Source organism: Oncorhynchus kisutch, linkage group LG1, assembly GCF_002021735.2.
Source record: "Oncorhynchus kisutch isolate 150728-3 linkage group LG1, Okis_V2, whole genome shotgun sequence".
In the NCBI taxonomy this organism is placed as follows: domain Eukaryota; kingdom Metazoa; phylum Chordata; class Actinopteri; order Salmoniformes; family Salmonidae; genus Oncorhynchus; species Oncorhynchus kisutch.
The window spans coordinates 51874233-51893836 of record NC_034174.2 but is presented as its reverse complement, the minus strand read 5'-3'; the positions used below and the strand labels follow the sequence as shown (position 1 = coordinate 51893836).

General features: G+C 40.9%; 1 protein-coding gene across 9 annotated transcripts in view; it reads right to left on the bottom strand.

Annotated features, from left to right (window-relative positions):
• Nucleotides 1–18787, bottom strand: part of LOC109876200 (ubiquitin carboxyl-terminal hydrolase 37) — a 40039-nt gene extending 21252 nt beyond the window's left edge. For 4 of the 9 annotated variants that reach the window (XM_031826757.1, XM_031826745.1, XM_031826753.1 and 1 more), the window contains exons 1-2: nt 18300–18404; nt 7335–7539 (exon numbers count right to left, since the gene is read on the bottom strand). In XM_031826757.1, coding sequence (XP_031682617.1) covers nt 7335–7539; nt 18300–18336 — 242 coding nt within the window. In that variant the 5' untranslated portion in view covers nt 18337–18404. Of the gene's footprint in view, nt 1–7334; nt 7540–18299; nt 18405–18555 lie in introns of those variants that run through there. The other 5 variants (XM_031826767.1, XM_031826771.1, XM_031826759.1 and 2 more) reach the window with 3 other exon arrangements.
• Between the last annotated feature and the right edge of the window lie 817 nt (nt 18788–19604).

Below are 19604 nucleotides of genomic sequence, written 5' to 3'. Positions count from 1 at the left end.
TGTTACCTCAGAGGAGGAGGCATTTGTGCTCAGCCTTGTACCACAGCTGAAGAAAATAGGAAGAAACAAGGGACGTCTGAAAGTGCAATTACTGTCATTGATTGTAAACTGGGATGACCAGTATTCAACACCTCTGCTACCACCTCCACCATCACAATGGCTCTTTGATGCTCCACATGGAAGAGCTGGACTGCGGCCTATGATGTACGGCCAGCCCAGGCATCAATACTCCTACTCACCAGGATCTAGGTCTCCAACACATAACTGGGATGACCAGCAGGCAACACCACTGCCCGCAAGTACTCCGCACGGAAGAGGTGGACTGCAGCCAATCATGTACGATGAGCCCAGGGATCAATACTCACCAGTATTCTGGTGTCTCCAACATATAGCTGGGATGACAGTACATTCAGTACATTCTCTCAAGAGAGCTAGGACAGAGACTCCCAGTCACATCAATAATCATCTCCGAAAAGGCAGAACCCAGCCCTGCCCATACTTAGGCCCATGTTCTGTTTTAGTGTTTTAAAAAGGGAAACATTTATGTATGCACTATTTGCACTTTGTTGTTGCAGTTATATATGCATTGCACCTTGCATTTAACTTTTTTTTTATTGTTTTTTTTGCTATTCATATTGTTATTGGGAGGGATATGCCGTATTTGTTTACATGTTTTGATGTGACCGTTAATGTCACCTACAATATGTTCACCATGCCTTGATGTGACTGTTAATGTCACCTACATGTTCACCATGCCTTGATGTGACTGTTAATGTCACCTACATGTTCACCATGCCTTGATATGACTGTTAATGTCACCTACAACAGATGCACCATGCCTTGATGTGACTGATTATGTCACCTACAACAGGTGCACCACGCCTTGATGAGACTGTTTGTCACCTTGAATAATAATAAATAAAAGACTAAACAAAGAACAGTCTGTCTTACTTACCTTGAGTATAATGAAGACACTATAACTGGTAATCTGCTTCCTAGATGTAGATCCTGTCCTGGCATCACTATTGTACAATATGCAATCATGTACTTACCCATGTTATCACTCCTCAATCGCAGTGAAATCAGAAGAATCCAAATACATTTCAACAGGGTCACTGGAAAATGCAGGCAAGAAAAGGAGCTAAAAACAGCATTACACCCCCAAAATAATATAGTTGGTTCAGAGTTTGCTTTGATATTTTAACCTGTGTTTTGTGATTGCGTGTGGTGTGGGGGGACAAAATCAATTTGCGCACGCACTTGCGCGGCCGGTTTGGTTCCGTGTAAGTGTATGGAAACTTCCGACTTCAACTGTATGTGCCTGTGGGTCAAGTTGGAGTTGCACCTGGTAGTCCAGCTGTCCTAGATGATTCTACAGATGTGGAGGACTGAGTAAAAAAGGGTCTTACTGGACTGAACCCCCCCAATAAAGGCAGGACCAAAAGCCATAACATCCTGAGGAACTGCCCAGGGCCTGCTCCAGGGTCAACAGTTATGTCACCAAAAGTTGCCTGAGAACTGTTCATTAGTTACAACAGCATTGAGCAGGTCCTAAAGAGTACACATTTAGAAGGACAAATAATAGTAACAGCAAAAGGGACAGAGTGGCAAGAGGTCAACAAAAGAGGTACTAAAGGCCTTTATTGGCATGGAAAACGGTGGGATGTCTCCACAGGAGCTATTTGTGGATCCAATGTATAAGGCCACCATGTCGGTCGGAAGATATGAGGATATCTGTCGCTACCTGAGGCTTGATGACAAGAGGAACAGAGTGTTCAGAGAGGCAAAGAACCACCTGGCAGCCTTCCGGTATGTGTGGGACCTTTTCCTAGAAAACTGTAGAGGAAGGTTCATCCCCAGCGACTGAGCCACAATGGATGAGGAGCTTTCCTCCAGACGTGACACGTGACATTCCATCCAAAGAGTTCGATCTTGGTTTCATCAGACCAGAGACTTGTTTCTCATGGTCTGGGAGTCCTTTAGGTACCTTTTGGCAAATTGCAAGTGGGCTGTCATCTGCCTTTTACTGAGGAGTGGCTTCCATCTGGCCACTCTACCTACCATACCTGATTGTTGGACTGCTGCAGAGATGGTTGTCCTTCTGGAAGGTTCTCCCATCTCCACAGAAGAACTGAGGCAATGGAAGAATGTGGGTTGATGAAAGAGAACCAAGCCACCACCACCACTCAGAGCAGCCAAGGCCAGAAGAGGAAGAGGTGCCAGCTCTGCCCAAGCGCAAAAGATAGAAAAGTCAGCTGCTGGTGTTCTCAGTGCAACACATCCATCTGCAAAGAGCAGTCACACGCTTGTGGTTTGTAACAAATGCATGGACTAAGACAGCATAAGTAAGCATCACACACACTTTTTTGCTTTTAGTGTTCACGTTTTCTAAATTCACAATTGTTAGTGTTGTCGTTTATATTGATGATGAACTTTGGATTTTCAAATAAATGTTTTGAAATATTATAAAACATGCTTAAGATGGTTTTATATTTTTGCTCACACTAAAAAGGTTGAATGTGAAAAATATAATAATGCTCATATTTTCAATAGCTGTTATGCATTTTCATCATATGTTATCATTGAAATGTGTATCAAAATGTTGAAGAGTGACAAAAAACATTTAAAACAATAAAATAGTTATTGAAAAGGTCCAAATCAGCACTCAAAAGATTTATGTTCCACAAAATGGATAATATTTTAGACCCATCTAAATAAATCACATATATTACATTAACGGTTCATTTTGACCCGGTATATGCATTCTTGGGGCGCCATGTTTACTATGCATCTTACGGTTAAAGTAGAAATAGAATGAAACAAACAGGCATTCTATTTTTGATCTATTATAGTAGACACCGAGCAAGTGCACAAGGCTGCATGTGTGCAAAAATAACTTTCAGAGTAAAAAATAATAATAATAAAATCACACAAAAGTGTAACTGTCAAGTTCAACACAACAAAAGCCATATCTTTGGGCTACACTGCACGTAATAACATTGTACAATTTCTGCCTGTGGACATCTGTTCTACAATGTGCAGCAGAGCATGATACCCTTTGTTGGCATAATTGATCTCTTTCAGGCAGAGAGTACACCTGGCATACCTCTTTTTATCCACTGTGAGGGAAAGTGTGTGGCGTTTCTTTCACCTCTATTGGCATCCAGTTTAAGCCAGGCCCACCTCCAGCTACACTTGATCCCTGAATCCACTTGTTTAACAAGCAACGCCTCATTTTCACCTAATTCTTTCATTCTGAAAATTAACCATCTACTGTCGAGGGAAAACATTCGTTCGCAGATAGTAGTTAGTTCGTTAGGTAGTTAACATTTCACACAGATTGTCAGGTTCCAGTAAGCAACTAACGTGTTATAACTTGAGGAACGGCAAGGAGTCGTATAACGTTACCAATTAATACTATAGCGAATTGGTTAGGGAACTAACGTTAGCTCATCTGATGTTGTAACGTTAGCTAGCTGTCTGGCTTTATTAGCCAGCTAAGTTTCAAACAATAAACTCAATTATTTGATCAGCTAAGTTTGCTAATGTTGCTCAACATTTTTCTGGCTAGCTAACGGAGAATTCGATCCAGCTACAGTACCATATAGCAAGATACAATACTAACAATACTTGTTTCACCACACTTTCTCCTCACCTCAAACTTTCCAAATGCCAGTTGTTTTTCGGTTACAGCTCATGAGGTACGCTTCTTCACCTTATCACCCCGGTCTCCGTGATCTCACCTACCTCTTCGTTGTCGTTCAGCGGACGCGCTGCTGTAACTGGCGAACTGCCTTTGCACCCTACTGCTCTCTTTCTGCAACTAGAAAATAGCCCTTATGCCCTTATATCGGACGTTCTGAACACACTTCATACCGGCGACAGTCTAGTTGTTATCGACGATATAACATTACTACCACTGTGTCGCAGTTTTTTACTAGTTGTCTTCAGGACTTGCCTCAAATTAATATTCATCATGTACATCGAATTGTTAAATCAGCCTCCTAGACTCCAGCTAGCAATAATTAAAAGGGGTTCAAGATGTATATAGGAAGCTACTTAGATAAGTATGGAGGTGAATAACGTTACCAAGTCAGTGACAGATATAACATTAGCTAGCGACAATCATATTAGCTAGCTAATTTAACTATTAACTGTAGCTAGCTAGATAGTTACTTCGTAAAATGATGTAACGTTGACAGAATCTACCTGAGAACGTGTGTATTTTCGTTAGCTTGGTTAAGTTGTGCTTGCTAGCTATATTTGCTAGCTAAAAATAATTGTTATTCATGTCTTCTAAACATTATCTAACGAAGACACATTGACAGGGGAGATTACCGTGAGGGCTGCCCGTCACAGGTCCATGGGGAAGAGTGAAAAGCCGCACAGCATGAGAGTAGGGAAAGGTTATAGATGGCTACTAGGGACCTTGTTAAACATCTCCTGTGGGACACTGTCATCATGGTCAAAATGTGTTGGAGACAGTGTCAACGTTTAATCTTATCAATAGATAGATATTAATGATGGGTCCCAATCCCAATTTAGAATTGCCCACAGGTTATTTGGTAAAGATCTGTTGATGCAGTGTTTGGTAATTGTGTTACTGAGACACAATGTATTCCTGTATAGTTAAATGAGCCCCTAGTTAAGAAGACCATACACTACTGTATATTGTTATTTATGGGCCACATCATTATTGTTTCTCACTTCAGTCTTTAATCACACTTATCTTCACAGATGGTGTTAAAGCACTCCGTACCAGGGATCGTGGTCCAACGCCACTGCTCCTGTGTTGCAGGAAGTGCTGTGTGCAATCATCTGGTGGCCCTTCTTTACCAGACAGCGCACTACTCTCAACTAAACATTCCTGCTGCACCACCAGTTCACAGCTGCACAGACACCAAGAACACTTGTGAGTCTATCAATATCCATAAAAAATGCACCTGAAAAGTATTCAGCCTATGTAACAGTAAATCCTTGTTAATTAGGGTGTGAAGCCAGGTCCGGTTGATGGGATAGAGTTCCGTAAACCTACTAACTCGTGTGCTAATGGAATAAGGTAAGTCGGAGGTTCGTAGAATGGAAACATTTCGAAAACATTTTCTTGTGATTTTTTAAAATCTATAAATCTGTATATTTTAATCCATTTTATTTCAACTTTTGGGCTTGTGCTGTTTCTGGAAAAGTCTGTGTCTACTATGAGTCTGTGTCATAGTAATCTCTCCAACCTGATGTTAAGGTTTTAAAATGTTTTGCAGTAGTTGTCTCTACAAAGCACCCCATGGATATATGCCTGACATGGACCTTCTCCGCGTCTCAGAAACGTATGCCAACTTTTCTCCACTTACTGCCCCTCTTGTGACAACAATGGAAATGTCAGCTGATGTGCCCCTGGTTGAGTCCGCCTTTGGGCCAGTGCAAGCTGGCAGTGTGCTGTCCTATCAACTTCCACAGCCAAAGACCCGTGAAATTGTGAAAATTGCCGATGCCCCTTCTCCACTAATACTTCCGTTAGATGGCAACAGGCTTCAGTCTTCCCAGTGTGCTTACGTCCTTAGCCATCAGGGGCAGTTCCAGGTCAAGGCATTAGAGACAACGTACAAGATGTCACACAAAGTCAAGGTTGCTACAAGGGAGCAGAGCAGCAGCCCGGAATGGCATCAGCTCAGGAAAATGAGAATAACATCATCTCGTTTCCGAGAGGTTTGCCATGTCCGGGGAGAGACCTCAGCGGACCGCCTAGCTGAGCGGATGTTCAAGGGATCTGGTGTGCAGACCGTGGAGATGAAGAGGGGGCTAGCCATGGAGCCAGTGGCTGTACAGGAGTACTGCACACTGAAGAATGTTATCTTCTTTCCATGTGGCTTCGTAGTGCACCCAGATGCTCCATGGTTAGGATCCTCTCCAGATGGCATCATATTTGATCCCAGTGTGAGACCACACTTTGCACTCTTAGAGGTCAAGTGCCCAAATGTACAAAGCTATGTTGACTGCCTTTACCTGAGGATACAGAATGGAGAGCTGAAGTTGAAGAGATTTCATGCTTACTACTGGCAGGTGCAAGGTCAAATTCTTCTCACAGGTTGTAGCTGGTGTGACTTTGTCATCTGTACACAGGAGGACATCCTAGTTGAAAGGATATCTAAAGATCTACAGGTTTCAAAAAATATAAGAGAGAAGGTTGAACACTTTTATTTTTACCACTACTTGCAGAAGTGTCTCTCGCACCTGAATGGATCCCCTGCATGGGTGCCAAGTTTAGTGGTTTCATGAAAAATAAGTATTGATGTTCTTGTGAAGAAAACTGCAGTATAATATATTTGTTTAAAATAATGTATTTCAGCAAATGTTCAACAGTTCAGTAAATCAATTACACATCTCTAACATCGTATACAGTCTTGCATTCTGGCTATTCTGTGTTTACTTGATTTCTTTCCCCCACCCCTAAACTCATTGCCTAATTAAAGCCAATACAAGCTCCACACAAACTGATATTCACTACAACACAAATTATTGATACATGTCGTAGATAAATAAATCATTATTTTGCTACTACCAAATAAACACATGTACAGTAAGGAAATAATTCCAGACTGCTTGAAGATCTCCTTGTCAATCACAGATCCAGCACACAACGATGACATAAAAGTGACAGCTCCATGTGGTGACATTCCCAACATGCCCTTAAAGGTACCGTGTGACTTGTAGGAAGTGTTAAGGGAATTTTTATCAATAATGACTAATTATGTATACATTTCAATCAGGACTGACTAATCAGAATACTATTATGTTACTGTATATGTACTAATCAGAATACTACTATGTTACTGTATATGTATGAATTTTCTTTCTAATCCTAGTACTGAATATAATGTGTGTAAATATAATCAAGAATTAGAATAATGACTGTGTTCCTTGGTAGAAATGAATGAACTATATCGCCAGACTGGCTAGAATGCTTATCTACACAGGCTGACCTTGGCTCTAGACGATGTGGGAAGGCTTGAGAACTATACAGCCTTTGTACCAGTGTCGAGAAGAGACGGAACAGTTTAGAAAAACGCTGACGTCATTTTCAGTTTATAACCTGTGATAAAATGTATAATGGGCAGTACTCACGAGAATAAACGCAGCTGGTTGATTTCAAAGACTGGTGTCTGTCCATTTTATACAAGTAAGGGTCTTACAAACTCTTATGAATTGACAGAGTGATTCATTTTAATTGGGTATTAAAACCGAGGAATTTAATTCCTGCAACAGGAAGAAAACACCTCACTCTGCCGTAGTAGTGAAGATGTTGTCTGGCAGCGGAGTTCAGTGCAGTCGATCACTACCTGGGTGTCTGGATAGGCCTTGATCTTTCCCTGGGATCCATATCCGTGCTGATCCAAGCAGACAGTAGAGGAAGTTGGCCCAAGAGATGATAATCCGGCTCCCTGTCGATTGGTGGATGCTGAACCAATGGGCCAAATCTTTCTGCTTCAGACCCAGTGACAGATGAGTCATAAACAAGAAGAACTCGTCGATTGATGGCAGTGTCTGAAGGGAAAGAAAAATGTTTCAGTAGAATATAGTCCTTATATTCGGTCCATAACAAAAAGTAAATCATGTTTTGAAATTACAGTAAGATCAAATAATATTCTAAGTATTTAATGAAGTTGTCCCTTTCCGGTTTTCTTCGAGTAACACTTGTTTCAGATGGATTGGTGCTTGTGACTTATAAACTTGGTCTCTGCTGCCCGCTCAGTCAAGTGCCAGAAGGCCATCAGGTGAGTGTAGATTGCAAATCTAAAGACAGGCCCATCTTCTCTAAGCATCAAGTAGCACTAGACATGACCAAGCTGCTATTGTAGCCTGTTTTACTTGTTACTGCAATTCTACTGTAATTCATAGCAGCTATCATCACAGCAGTGAATTTGTTTTAAATGTTCCATTATTTAACCTGGGAAGTGGACTAAGAACCAAATCTTATTTGCAGCAACGACCTGGAAGCATTTTTGGGGGTTAACTGAAATCTAATGTAAAGACAATATACAGTTGAAGTCGGAAGTTTATATACACTTCGGTTGGAGTCATTGAAACTCGTTTTTCAACCACTCCACAAATGTCTTGTTAACAAACTATAGTTTTGGCAAGTCAGTTAGGACATTTACTTTGTGCATGACACAATACATTTTTCCAACAATTGTTTACAGACAGATTATTTCACTTATAACTCACTGTATCACAATTACAGTGGGTCAGAAGCTTACATACACTAAGTTGACTGTGCCTTTAAACAGCTTGATAAAATCCAGAAAATTATTCCATGGCTTTAGAAACTTCTGATAGGCTAATTGACATAATTTGAGTCAATTGGAGGTGTATCTGTGGAAATATTTCAAACTCAAACTCAAGCCTCTTTGCTTGACTTCATGGGAAATTCAAAAGAAATCAGCCAAGATCTCAGAAAAAAAATTGTAGACCTCCATAAGTCTGGTTCATCCTTGGGAGCAATTTCCAAATGCCTGAAGGTACCACGTTCACCTGTACAAACAATAGTACGCAAGTATAAACACCATGGGACCACACAGCTGTCATACCGCTCAGGAAGGAAATGCGTTCTCTGAACGTACTTTGGTGTGAAAAGTGTAAATCAATACCAGAACAACATTAAAGGACCTTGTGAAGATGCTGGAGGAAACAGTTACAAAAGTATCTATACACACAGTAAACCGAGTCCTATATCGACATAACCTGAAAGGCCGTTCAGCAAGGAAGATGCCACTGCTCCAAAACCGCCATAAAAAAGCCAGACTACAGTTTGCAACGCACATGGGGACAAAGATCGTACTTTTTGGAGAAATGTCCTCTGGTCTGATGAATCAAAAATAGAACTGTTTGGCTATAATGACCATCGTTATGTTTGGAGGGAAAAGGGGGAGGCTTGCAAGGCAAAGAACACCATCCCAACCGTGAAGCACGGGGGTGGCAGCATCATGTCGTGGGTGTGCTTTGCTGCAGGTGGGACTGGTGCACTTCACAAAATAGATGGCATCATGAGGGAGGAAGATTAGGTCGACATATTGAAGTAACATCTCAAGACATCAGTCAGGAAGTTAAAGCTTGGTTGCAAATGGGTCTTCCAAATGGACAATGACCCCAAGCATACTTCCAAAGTTGTGGCAAAATGGCTTAAGGACAACAAAGTCAAGGTATTGGAGTGGCCATCACGAAGCCCTGACCTCAATCCTATAGAAGATTTGTGGGCAACACTGAATAAGTGTTTGCGAGTAAGGAGGACTACAAACCTGACTCAGTTACACCAGCTCTGTCAGGAGGAATGGGCTAAAATTCACCCAACTTATTGTGGGAAGCTTGTGGAAGGCTACCCGGAATGTTTGATTATTATTCTGACATTTCACATTCTTAAAATAAACTGGGTATCCTAACTGACTTAAGACTGATTTTTTACTATGATTAAATGTCAGGAATGGTGAAAAAACGGAGTTTAAATGTATTTGTCTAAGTTGTATGTAAACTTCCGACTACAACTATATCAATCACATCTTTGCTAATGCTGTAGAACTTTGTTCTAAGCTATATCTGTACCCATTGGATGCAGTGATCACAGTATAGTGGCTATATCCAGGAAACTAACTTTTGTAAAGTTAGTGTGGGAGAGGTGGGACAATTATTGTTAACGATCAATAATGACAAACCTCCTGGTATTGACAATTTAGATGGAAAGCTACTGAGGATGGTGGCTGACACTATAGCCACTCCTATCTGTCATATTTTTAATATGAGCCTCGAGGAAAGTCTTTGTCCTCGTGCCTGGAGGGAAACCAAAGTAATTCCGCTACCCAAGAGTGGTAAACAGGCCTTTACTGGTTCTAACAGCAGACCTATAAGCTTTCTGCCAGCTCTTAGCAAACTGTTGTAAAAAACTGTGTTTGATCAAATACAATGTTATTTCTCTGTAAACAAATTAACAGACTTCCAGCATGCTTATAGAGAAGGGCACTCAACATGCACTGCACTGACACAAATGACTGATGATTGGTTGAAAGAAATTGCTAATAAGACGATTGTGGGAGCTGTACTGTTATATTTCAGTGCAGCCTTTGATATTATTGACCATAACCTGTTGTTTAGAACTTAAGTGCTATGGCTTTTCAACCTCTGCCATATCGTGAAATCAGAGCTATCTATCTAATAGAACTCAACAGGTTTTCTTTAATGGAAGCGTCTCTAATGTCAAACATGTAAAGTGTGGTGTACCGCAGGGCAGCTCTCTAGGCCCTCTACTCTTTTCTATTTTTACCAATGACCTGCCACTGGCATCAAACAAACCATGTATGCTGATGATTCAACCATATATGCATCAGCAACCACAGCTAATGAAGTCACTGAAACCCTTAACAAAGAGTTGCAGTCTGTTTTGGAATGGGTGGCCAGTAATAAACTGGTCCTGAACATCTTTAAAACTAAGAGCATTGTATTTGATACAAATCATTTCTTAAGTGCTAGACCTCAGCTGAAACTGGTAATGAATGGTGTGGCGGTTAGATTGTAAACTGCCATGGTCAAAACATATAGATTCCATGGTTGCAAAGATGGGGAGAGAGAATAAAGAGATGCTCTGCTTTTTTGACACCACACTCCAAAAAGCAAGTTCTGCAGGCTCTAGTTTAGTCTAATCTTCATTATTGTCCAGTCGTGTGGTTGAGTGCTGCAAAGAAAGACCTAGTTAAGCTGCAGCTGGCCCAGAACAGAGCAGCACATTTTGCTCTTAATTGTAATCAGAGGGTTGATATAAATAATATGTATGCCAGTCTCTCTTGGCTAAGAGTTGAGGAGAGACTGACTGCATCACTTCTTCTTTTTATAAGAAACATGTTTTGAAAATCCCAAATTGTTTGCATAGTCAACTTACACACAGCTCTGACACACACACACTTATCCCACCAGACATGCCACCAGGGGTCTTTTCATAGTCCCCAAATCCAGAACAAATTCAAGAAAACGTACAGTATTACATAGAGACCTTATTGCATGGAACTTCCTTCCATCTAATACTGCTCAGATAAACAGCAAACCTGGTTTAAAAAAAAGATATAGCAACACCTCGTGGCACAACGCCTCTTGACCTAGATAGTTTGTGTGTATGCATTGATATGTAGGCTGTGTGCCTTTAAAAAAAATGTATGTAGTTCTGTCCTTGAGCTGTTCATGTCTAATGATGTCATTCTGTATTATGTTTCATGTTTTGTGTGGACCCCAGGAAGAGTTTTTGCTTTTGCAACAGCTAATGGGGATCCTAATAAAATACCAAATAATCACCCACCATAATAATAGATTATTTCTTTACTTGTGAGCTCAATAGATTATTATATATGTTTTCAAAAAAAGAGTGTGGATCATCATTATTTGGCCCACATAGATTAGTTAGCCAGATCTGTTTTTGGTCCAATAGCATATTTAAAATAATCAATATATTCCTTGCGGATCTGTTTGCACAGTTTGCACAATTGGATCAAAAATTTGTATTAATTAGTTTAATCACCCCTTTGAGTATCTTTGACAATGACAAAAATATATTTCTCCTTCACAGTCCTTTTTCCACCCAACCTCATCTATATTTGTAGAATGAGTTTCCTGTAAACAATAGATATTATATTCTTTGTCTTTTAGCCATGTAAAAATGTATATATTTTTATGATCTGCTAAGCCATTACAATTATTAAATCCTTTTTAATTCAATAAATTCATTAAGTAAACTGAAATTCCAAATCACATGGAAACCACATTTGATACCATTCCATTTACGCCATTCTAGCCATTATAATGAGCCGTCCTCCCCTCAGCAGCCTCCACTGATGTATATGTTGGGTTTCTTTAATGTCCTCGAGTATGGTCAGTTCTCTTGAGATCATTGTTGATCTCTCATTATTATTGGTAGGGGTTGGTCTCTTCTTAATATTGGTAGGGGCACTTCATGTCCAAATCACCCTAAAGTATCTAAAATCATTGTCTAGCTCAATGTAGTTACATGTAGATGATCTGGACATGAAGCGCAAAAAATGCTAACATCGGTACCATTGACTTGCAGTTAGCATTTGGACACAGTGGCCAGATAAACAAAACCAATGCATGGATTGCTGTCATATCTTGTCCAAAGACTGCCTACAGTGTAAGAAAACTTTTAAGGCGTTCACATGTCATAATCATTTGAAAGATAACTAGAGTTATCTTAAAACTTGCCATTTTAAAGGTGCAATATGCAGAAATCCCCCCGCTATTTCCTGGTAGCTGAAATATTAATATTTATAATTATAATAATAATGAATTACCCCCCTCTCTCCAACCAGAGTTTTATGACTTAACAACCGGATTACAAATACCTGGCAGAAACGCTCCCTTCTGTTCTGTAGTATGGAGAAGTCAAAAATCCTTTATGTGTAAAGAGAGACTCTGCCCAAAATTTTAACATCAAAAGGTTGGACATTGAAACAATATTTCTAATGTAAATAATGTTCAAAATGGTTGGTGGGGCTCCAAACAATAATCATGTCAAATAAGTTGTTGTTTTGTGATATCATTAAAGATGGTATAACTAAATAACAGTAACTCTACAAATGTATACGTCCCAGTTATCAGATTTACATCGTAATGTTGTGGATCTTATATGATTAAATTTGAAATTATTTGTGAGAAGATGAAATGTGATTTTTTCATATAGACTTTTGCCAAGTCAGTAACCACGCCCACATGAGCACAGACATTATGCCAAAAGAATGGAACGCCCCTTTTGTGCTTAAAGTGCTTAAAGAATTTACATTAGACCAGACAGCGTGGAGCAGTGGCTATACGGCTGACAAATGGTTTGTCAGCCCGTTTGCTACAGGCGTGTAAAAAGGTTTAAAACGACTAGACCAGTATACGTGCAGCGCGAGCTGAATACGTGACAAACGGTCTAAAACTACAAGATCCTCTGAAACTCAACAGAGAAGAAGTAGACTAAACATGTCCCGCCTGCAGCTCTGCATGTAACGTAGTCTAGGAAACTCGACCGAAGATGAGAAAAGAAGAACATTTCCCTATCAAACGACCATCGTCTGATGTATCCAGTCGACCATCATCTGATGTATCCAGTCTAACGAACCCTTGCAGAACAAAGTAAGATACTACAACTACTAAGGACATGGTGACCTCTGGTGGACAACCAGAGACTTACACAACGAGAGACTTTCTGTCTAACTATTCGTCACAGACGGATCGGGCGATTTCAACAGAGAGAGATGATAAAGACATACAAGCGTAAATATTTCTAAATCTGAATGAGCGGTTGTTGGGGTGCTAAATAACCATGTTCACGATGAGAATATTATTATTCAACTGTATGTACGATAGTTGAATTTCTTTGTCTCTCCTTCTCCCGCTCTTTCATTCCCCACCCCTTTCATTGTGTAACCAGCCGTCATATCAGGTTAGTCCACTAGGGACTTTTCATTGCATAATGTTAGTAATCAATTCAACCTATACTGTGTGTGTTTCTGTATTTCTGTATGATTATTTCATTAGTTAGTAAATAAATAATTAAGCCAATTTGTGTAAGCTGAGTAATCATGTAGAATAGGGTTTGTGCAGATTTATAGAATATTATGAATTTCAGAATGAGACTGATATGAGGTAAAAAATACATTAATAAGTGACTGTTATCTATAGATATGAATATATCTTATAAGAGTTTAATTCTGGAGATAGTAACTCGTTAAATTTGTTTTCCCTTGGTGCGCCAAGTTACAGAGTTAATTGTTACACGATTCATTTAATCAATTAAACATAGTTAATTGATTTGATAAGATAACAGTCATCGCATTAATGGTAGTCATGTCACAATATCAGGCATATAATACTCCAAATGGTCAAAATGTCCACTTGTCACATATGATCATAGGAAGTCAGGTTCTGAAGACAAAAGTCAGTGAAACATGTCCAGATGGCCTATATAATGACTATAAATGTCAATATGTTAAGTCCTGGGCATGCTGTTACATTGCTGAAATGCAATGTAACAGCAATGTAAATGCCCAATTGTCTGGCTTGTTGAACTCTGTACGTGGTTTCTCTTTCGCTCGTTGGTGTTGAATTCAGCCTGCTCATTTGGTGATGGTAAATCACTGCATAAATTTATTGGAAATGGACAGTGTCCTTTGGCCACATGATATATTGCCAGTGCAAATAGTTGCAGTATTAAATGTTGGCACTGGCCATATATCATATGGACACTGTTCATTGACAATATATTAAAATGGGCATTTACGAACACGAATTGGACATACAGTTAAAGGGATTAAACTAATAAAGTACTGGGACACTACTGTATATGATATATTGCAACTTCATACTTCCCTTTTAGGATATGAAAGGCACCTCGTACTCATTATATCGATAGCCAAGATGGTGCCGACAGAGATGGTCGCCTCGCTTCAGGTCCTTAGGAAACTATGCAGTTATTTGTTTTTTCATGTATTATTTTATTATTTATTTATTTATTGTTAGCAAAGAAAATCTCAAGTGTTATTACATACAGCCGGGAAGAACTATTGGATATAAAAGCGACATCAAATTCCCAACATTACGACCAGGAATATAACTTTCCCGAAGCGGATCCTTTGTTCGGAACTCCACCTTTGACATGGGTTCTTATCCCAGAGGCCGATCCAAAACAAAGCGGTCGCAGCAGGAGAGGCAGACGGAGCGGCCTACTGGTCAGATTTAGAAGGCGGGCACACCATCCCCCGCTTCCGAGCATATTATTCGCCAATGTCCAATCTCTGGACAAGAAGGTGGACGAAATTAGAGCATTGAGTTGCCTTCCAGAGAGACATCAGAGATTGTAACATTCTTTGTTTCACGGAAACATGGCTCACTCAGGAAAGGTTGTCAGAGTCGGTACAGCCGGTTTCTTCACCCATCGCACCGACAGAAACAAACAACTATCTGGTAAGAAGAAGGGTGGGGGTGTATGCCTTTATGATTAACAACTCATGATGTGATCATAACAGCATACAGGAACTCAAGTCCTTTTGTTCACCTGACCTAGAATTCCTTACAATCAAATGCTGACCGCATTATCTACCAAGAGAATTCTCTAAGATTATAGTCTCAGCCCCCAGTGGCGCAGTGGTCAAGGGCGCTGTACTGCAGCGCCAGCTGTGCCATCAGAGACTCTGGGTTCGTGCCCAGGCTCTGTCGTAACCGGCCGCGACCGGGAGGTCCGTGGGGCAACGCACAATTGGCCTAGCATCATCCGGGTTAGGGAGGGATTGGTCGGTAGGGATGTCCTTGTCTCATCACGCACCAGCGACTCCTGTGGCGGGCCGGGCGCAGTGCACGCTAACCAAGGTTGCCAGGTGCACGGTGTTTCCTCCGACACATTGGTGCGGCTGGCTTCCGGGTTGGATGCGCGCTGTGTTAAGAAGAGGTGCGGCTTGGTTGGGTTGTGTATCGGAGGACGCATGACTTTCAACCTTCGTCTCTCCCGAGGCCGTACGGGACTTGTAGCGATGAGACAAGGTAGTAGCTACTAACAATTGGATACCACGAAATTGGAGAGAAAAAGGGATTAAATTTTTTTTTAAAGCATATCAGTCTAGAGACAAAGTAGAGTTGCGGCTCAACGGCTCAAACAAGAGACGTATGTGGCAGGGTCTACAGTCAAACACGGATTACAAAAAGAAAAACAGCCCCGTCCTGGACATCAAAGTCTTGCTTACAAATTAAACAACTTCTTAGCTCGCTTTGAGGACAATATGGTGCCACTGACACGCCCCGCTACCAAAGCTTGTGGGCTCTCCTTCACCGTGGCCAACGTGAGTAAAACATTTAAACCTATTAACCCTCGCAAGGCTGCCGGCCCAGACGGCATCCCCACGAATATGTCCGTAAACATAGCCCTGTCCTCAGAGCATGCGCTGACCAGCTGGTTGGTCTGTTTACGGACATATTCATTCAATCCTTGTCCCAGTCTGCTGTGCCCACATGCTTCAAGATGGCCACCATTGTTCCTGTTCCCAAGCAAGCTAAGGTAACTGAACTAAATGACTATCGCCCAGTAGCCCTCACTTCACTTGTCATCATGGAGTGCTTTGAGCGACTAGCCAAGGATCATATCACCTCCACCCTACTTGATACCCTAGACCCACTCCAATTTGCTTACCGCCACAATAGGTCCTTAGACGACACAATCGCCATCACACTTCCCTATCCCACCTGGACAAGAGGAATGTAAGAATGCTGTTCATTGACTACAGCTCAGCATTTAACACTATAGTACCCTCCAAACTAGTCATTAAGATCCCTGGGTCTGGACCCCGCCCTGTAAATACTGGGTCCTGGACTTTCTGGACTTTCTGACGGGCCTCCTCCAGGTGGTGATGGTAGGAAACATCTCCACCTCGCTGATCCTCAACACTGGGGCCCCACAAGGGTGCGTTTTCAGCCCTCTCCTGTACTCCCTGTTCACCCATTACTGCGTGGCCATTCACGCCTCCAACTCAATCATCAAGTTTGCAGACAACACTACAGTGGTAGGCTTGATTACCAACAACGACGAGACGGCCTACAGGGAGGAGGTGAGGCCCCTTGGAGTGTGGTGTCAAAAATATCCTCTCACTCAACGTCAACAAAACAAAGGAGATGATTGTGGACTTCAAGAAACAGCAGAGGGTGCATCCCCCCATTCACATCAATGGGGCAATAATGGAGAAAGTGGAAAGTTTCAAGTTCCTCGGCGTACAAATCACAGACAGCGTGGTGAAGAAGGCGCAACAAGAAAGAAATTTGGCTTCTCACCTAAAACACTTACTAACGTTTACAGAGCATCCTGAGCATCCTGTCGGGCTGTATCACCTGGTACGGCAGCTGCTCCACCCACAACTGCAAGGCTTTCCAGAGGGTAGTGCGGTCTGCACAACGCATCACTGGGGGCAAACTACCTGCCCGCCAGGACACCTACACCACCCGATGTCACAGGAAGGCCAAAAAGATAATCAAGGACAACAACCACCCGAGTCACTGCCTGTTCACCCCGCTATCATCCATTAGGCAAGGTCAGTACAGGTGCATCAAAACTGGGACCAAGAGACCGAAAAACAGCTTCTATCTCAAGGCCATCCGACTGTTAAACAGCCAGCATCACTAACATAGAGTGGCTGCTGCCAACATACAGACTCAAATCTCTTGCCAGTTTAATACATGTAATAAATAGATTTAATAAAGGTATCACTCATCACTTTAAATAACGGCACTTCAATAATGTCAACATATCCTACATTACGCATCTCATATGTATATACTGTATTCTATACCATCTACTGCATCTTGCCTATGCCGCACGGCCATCGCGCATCCATATGTACATATTCTTATTCATCCCTTTACATTTGTGTGTATAAGGTAGTTGTTGTGAATTTGTTAGATTACTTGTTAGATTTTACTACACTGTCGGAACTATAAGCACAAGCATTTCACTACACTCTCATTAACATCTGCTAACCATGTGTATGTGACCAATAAAATGTGATTTGATTTGATATCTGGAGGGGTACCAGTGGCCCTGAACACGTGGCAAAAGGAATTTGTAAATAGCATGCATGGAAGCAGAGTTAGGGCATAACATGTAAACCAATGTTATCCTAAGGGAGAAACTCTGTGTGAAAAGCTGTCATCAAGTCAAAGGGTGGCTATATGAAGAATCTCAAATATAAAATATATTTTGATTTGTTTAACACTTTTTTGGTCACTACATGATTCCATATGTGTTATTTCATAGTTTTTGTAGAAATGTAGAAAATAGTACAAATAAAGAAAAACCCTTGAATGAGTAGGTGTTCTAAAACCATTGACCGGTAGTGTATGTCATTAAGTAAAAAAATTGTTGTAGCAAACGCAGATTACTCCTTCAACCTAATTTGAACCAATTTGCAATTGTGATATCGACTCAGTCAAATCCCTTTCATTTTTTTCCAACTATTACATGAAAAACATCCAATCTTTGTATTATATTCTTAACACTACAGCCAACAGTAGTTCAATTTTTTTACTGATGCATAAATGTCAAATGGCATTTGGATTGTCAATGTTTTTTTACTTTCCTTTTTGCATTTATGAATTGTTCAAACTAAATTTTTCATTCTCCATGTTATTGATTTTTTTTCTATTAATTTACAGTTAATAAGTTTAAACAACAATCTTTACATGAACAATTTAAAAAAAATACATTCTGTGAGTTAAAGATGAAATAGTTGTACCTCTGTGTTTATTCTGTAGTCTAGGTTCAATCTTCATGTAGGTTCAATCGAATAGGGACAAATGTGTCATTTATTTCTATTTCATTGATATTCATTAGTGTGACTTTTTTTTAGCAAGACCACACAGCGTGTAGGCTATATTCCTTCTCATTTAAATCCATAGGACATTCTATCTCTTGGTCACTATTCACATGTAGGCACAAGTAAGACCTCGACCAGTAAACATCAGTAATACATAGTAGTAAAGATGACCTACCAGTTACATGCAGATCCACACTTGTTTCTCATGTATAATATACTTTTCTGTGATTGTACATAGGTCATGTTTAATGCCTATTTCACAATAGTTTCTGTCTCCTTCATGTAGATGAAAAGAATAGAAAAGTATTGCCAAGTGTCAAGCAGAAAACCACTTCACATAAACTTTGACATTAGATTAAGATCAGCCCAGTGTTTCCCAACCCTGGTCCTTGAGTACCCACAACAGGACTTGTTGTGTGGGTCGCTATGTCAACTTCCTGGTCTAACAATAGATGTTGTGGTTGGAAACAACATCCTGTACCTCACAATGGCGAAGAAAACAGTGTCTTTGAGAAGACCTATGTGTAAGAGATATGTGGACTAATAACAACAAGATAACACATGTAAAATAAACTGTCTGTAAAATGTAACTCAGCAAAAAAAGAAACGTCCTCTCACTGTCAACTGCGTTTATTTTCAGCAAACTTAACATGTGTAAATATTTGTATGAACATAACAAGATTCAACAACTGAGACATAAACTGAATAAGTTCCACAGACAGAATAATGTGTCCCTGAACAAACGCGGGGTCAAAATCAAAAGTAAGAGTCAGAATCTGGTGTACTGCATTAAGTACTGCAATGTATCTCCTCCTCATGGACTGCACCAGATTTCCCAGTTCTTGCTGTGAGATGTTACCCCAATCTTCCACCAAGGCACCTGCAAGTTCCTGGACATTTCTGGGGGGAATGCCCTAGCCCTCACCCTCCGATCCAACAGGTCCCAGACGTGCTCATTGGGATTGAGATCTGGGCTCTTCGCTGGTCATGGCAGAACACTGACATCCCTGTCTTGCAGGAAATCACTCACAGAACGAGCAGTATGGCTGGTGGCATTTTCATGCTGGAGATTCATGTCAGGATGAGCCTGCAGGAAGGGTACCAAATTAGGGAGGAGGATGTCTTCCCTGTAACGCACAGCATTGAGATTGCCTGCAATGACAACAAGCTCAGTCCGATGATGCTGTGACACACCGCCCCAGACCATGACAGACCCTCGACCTC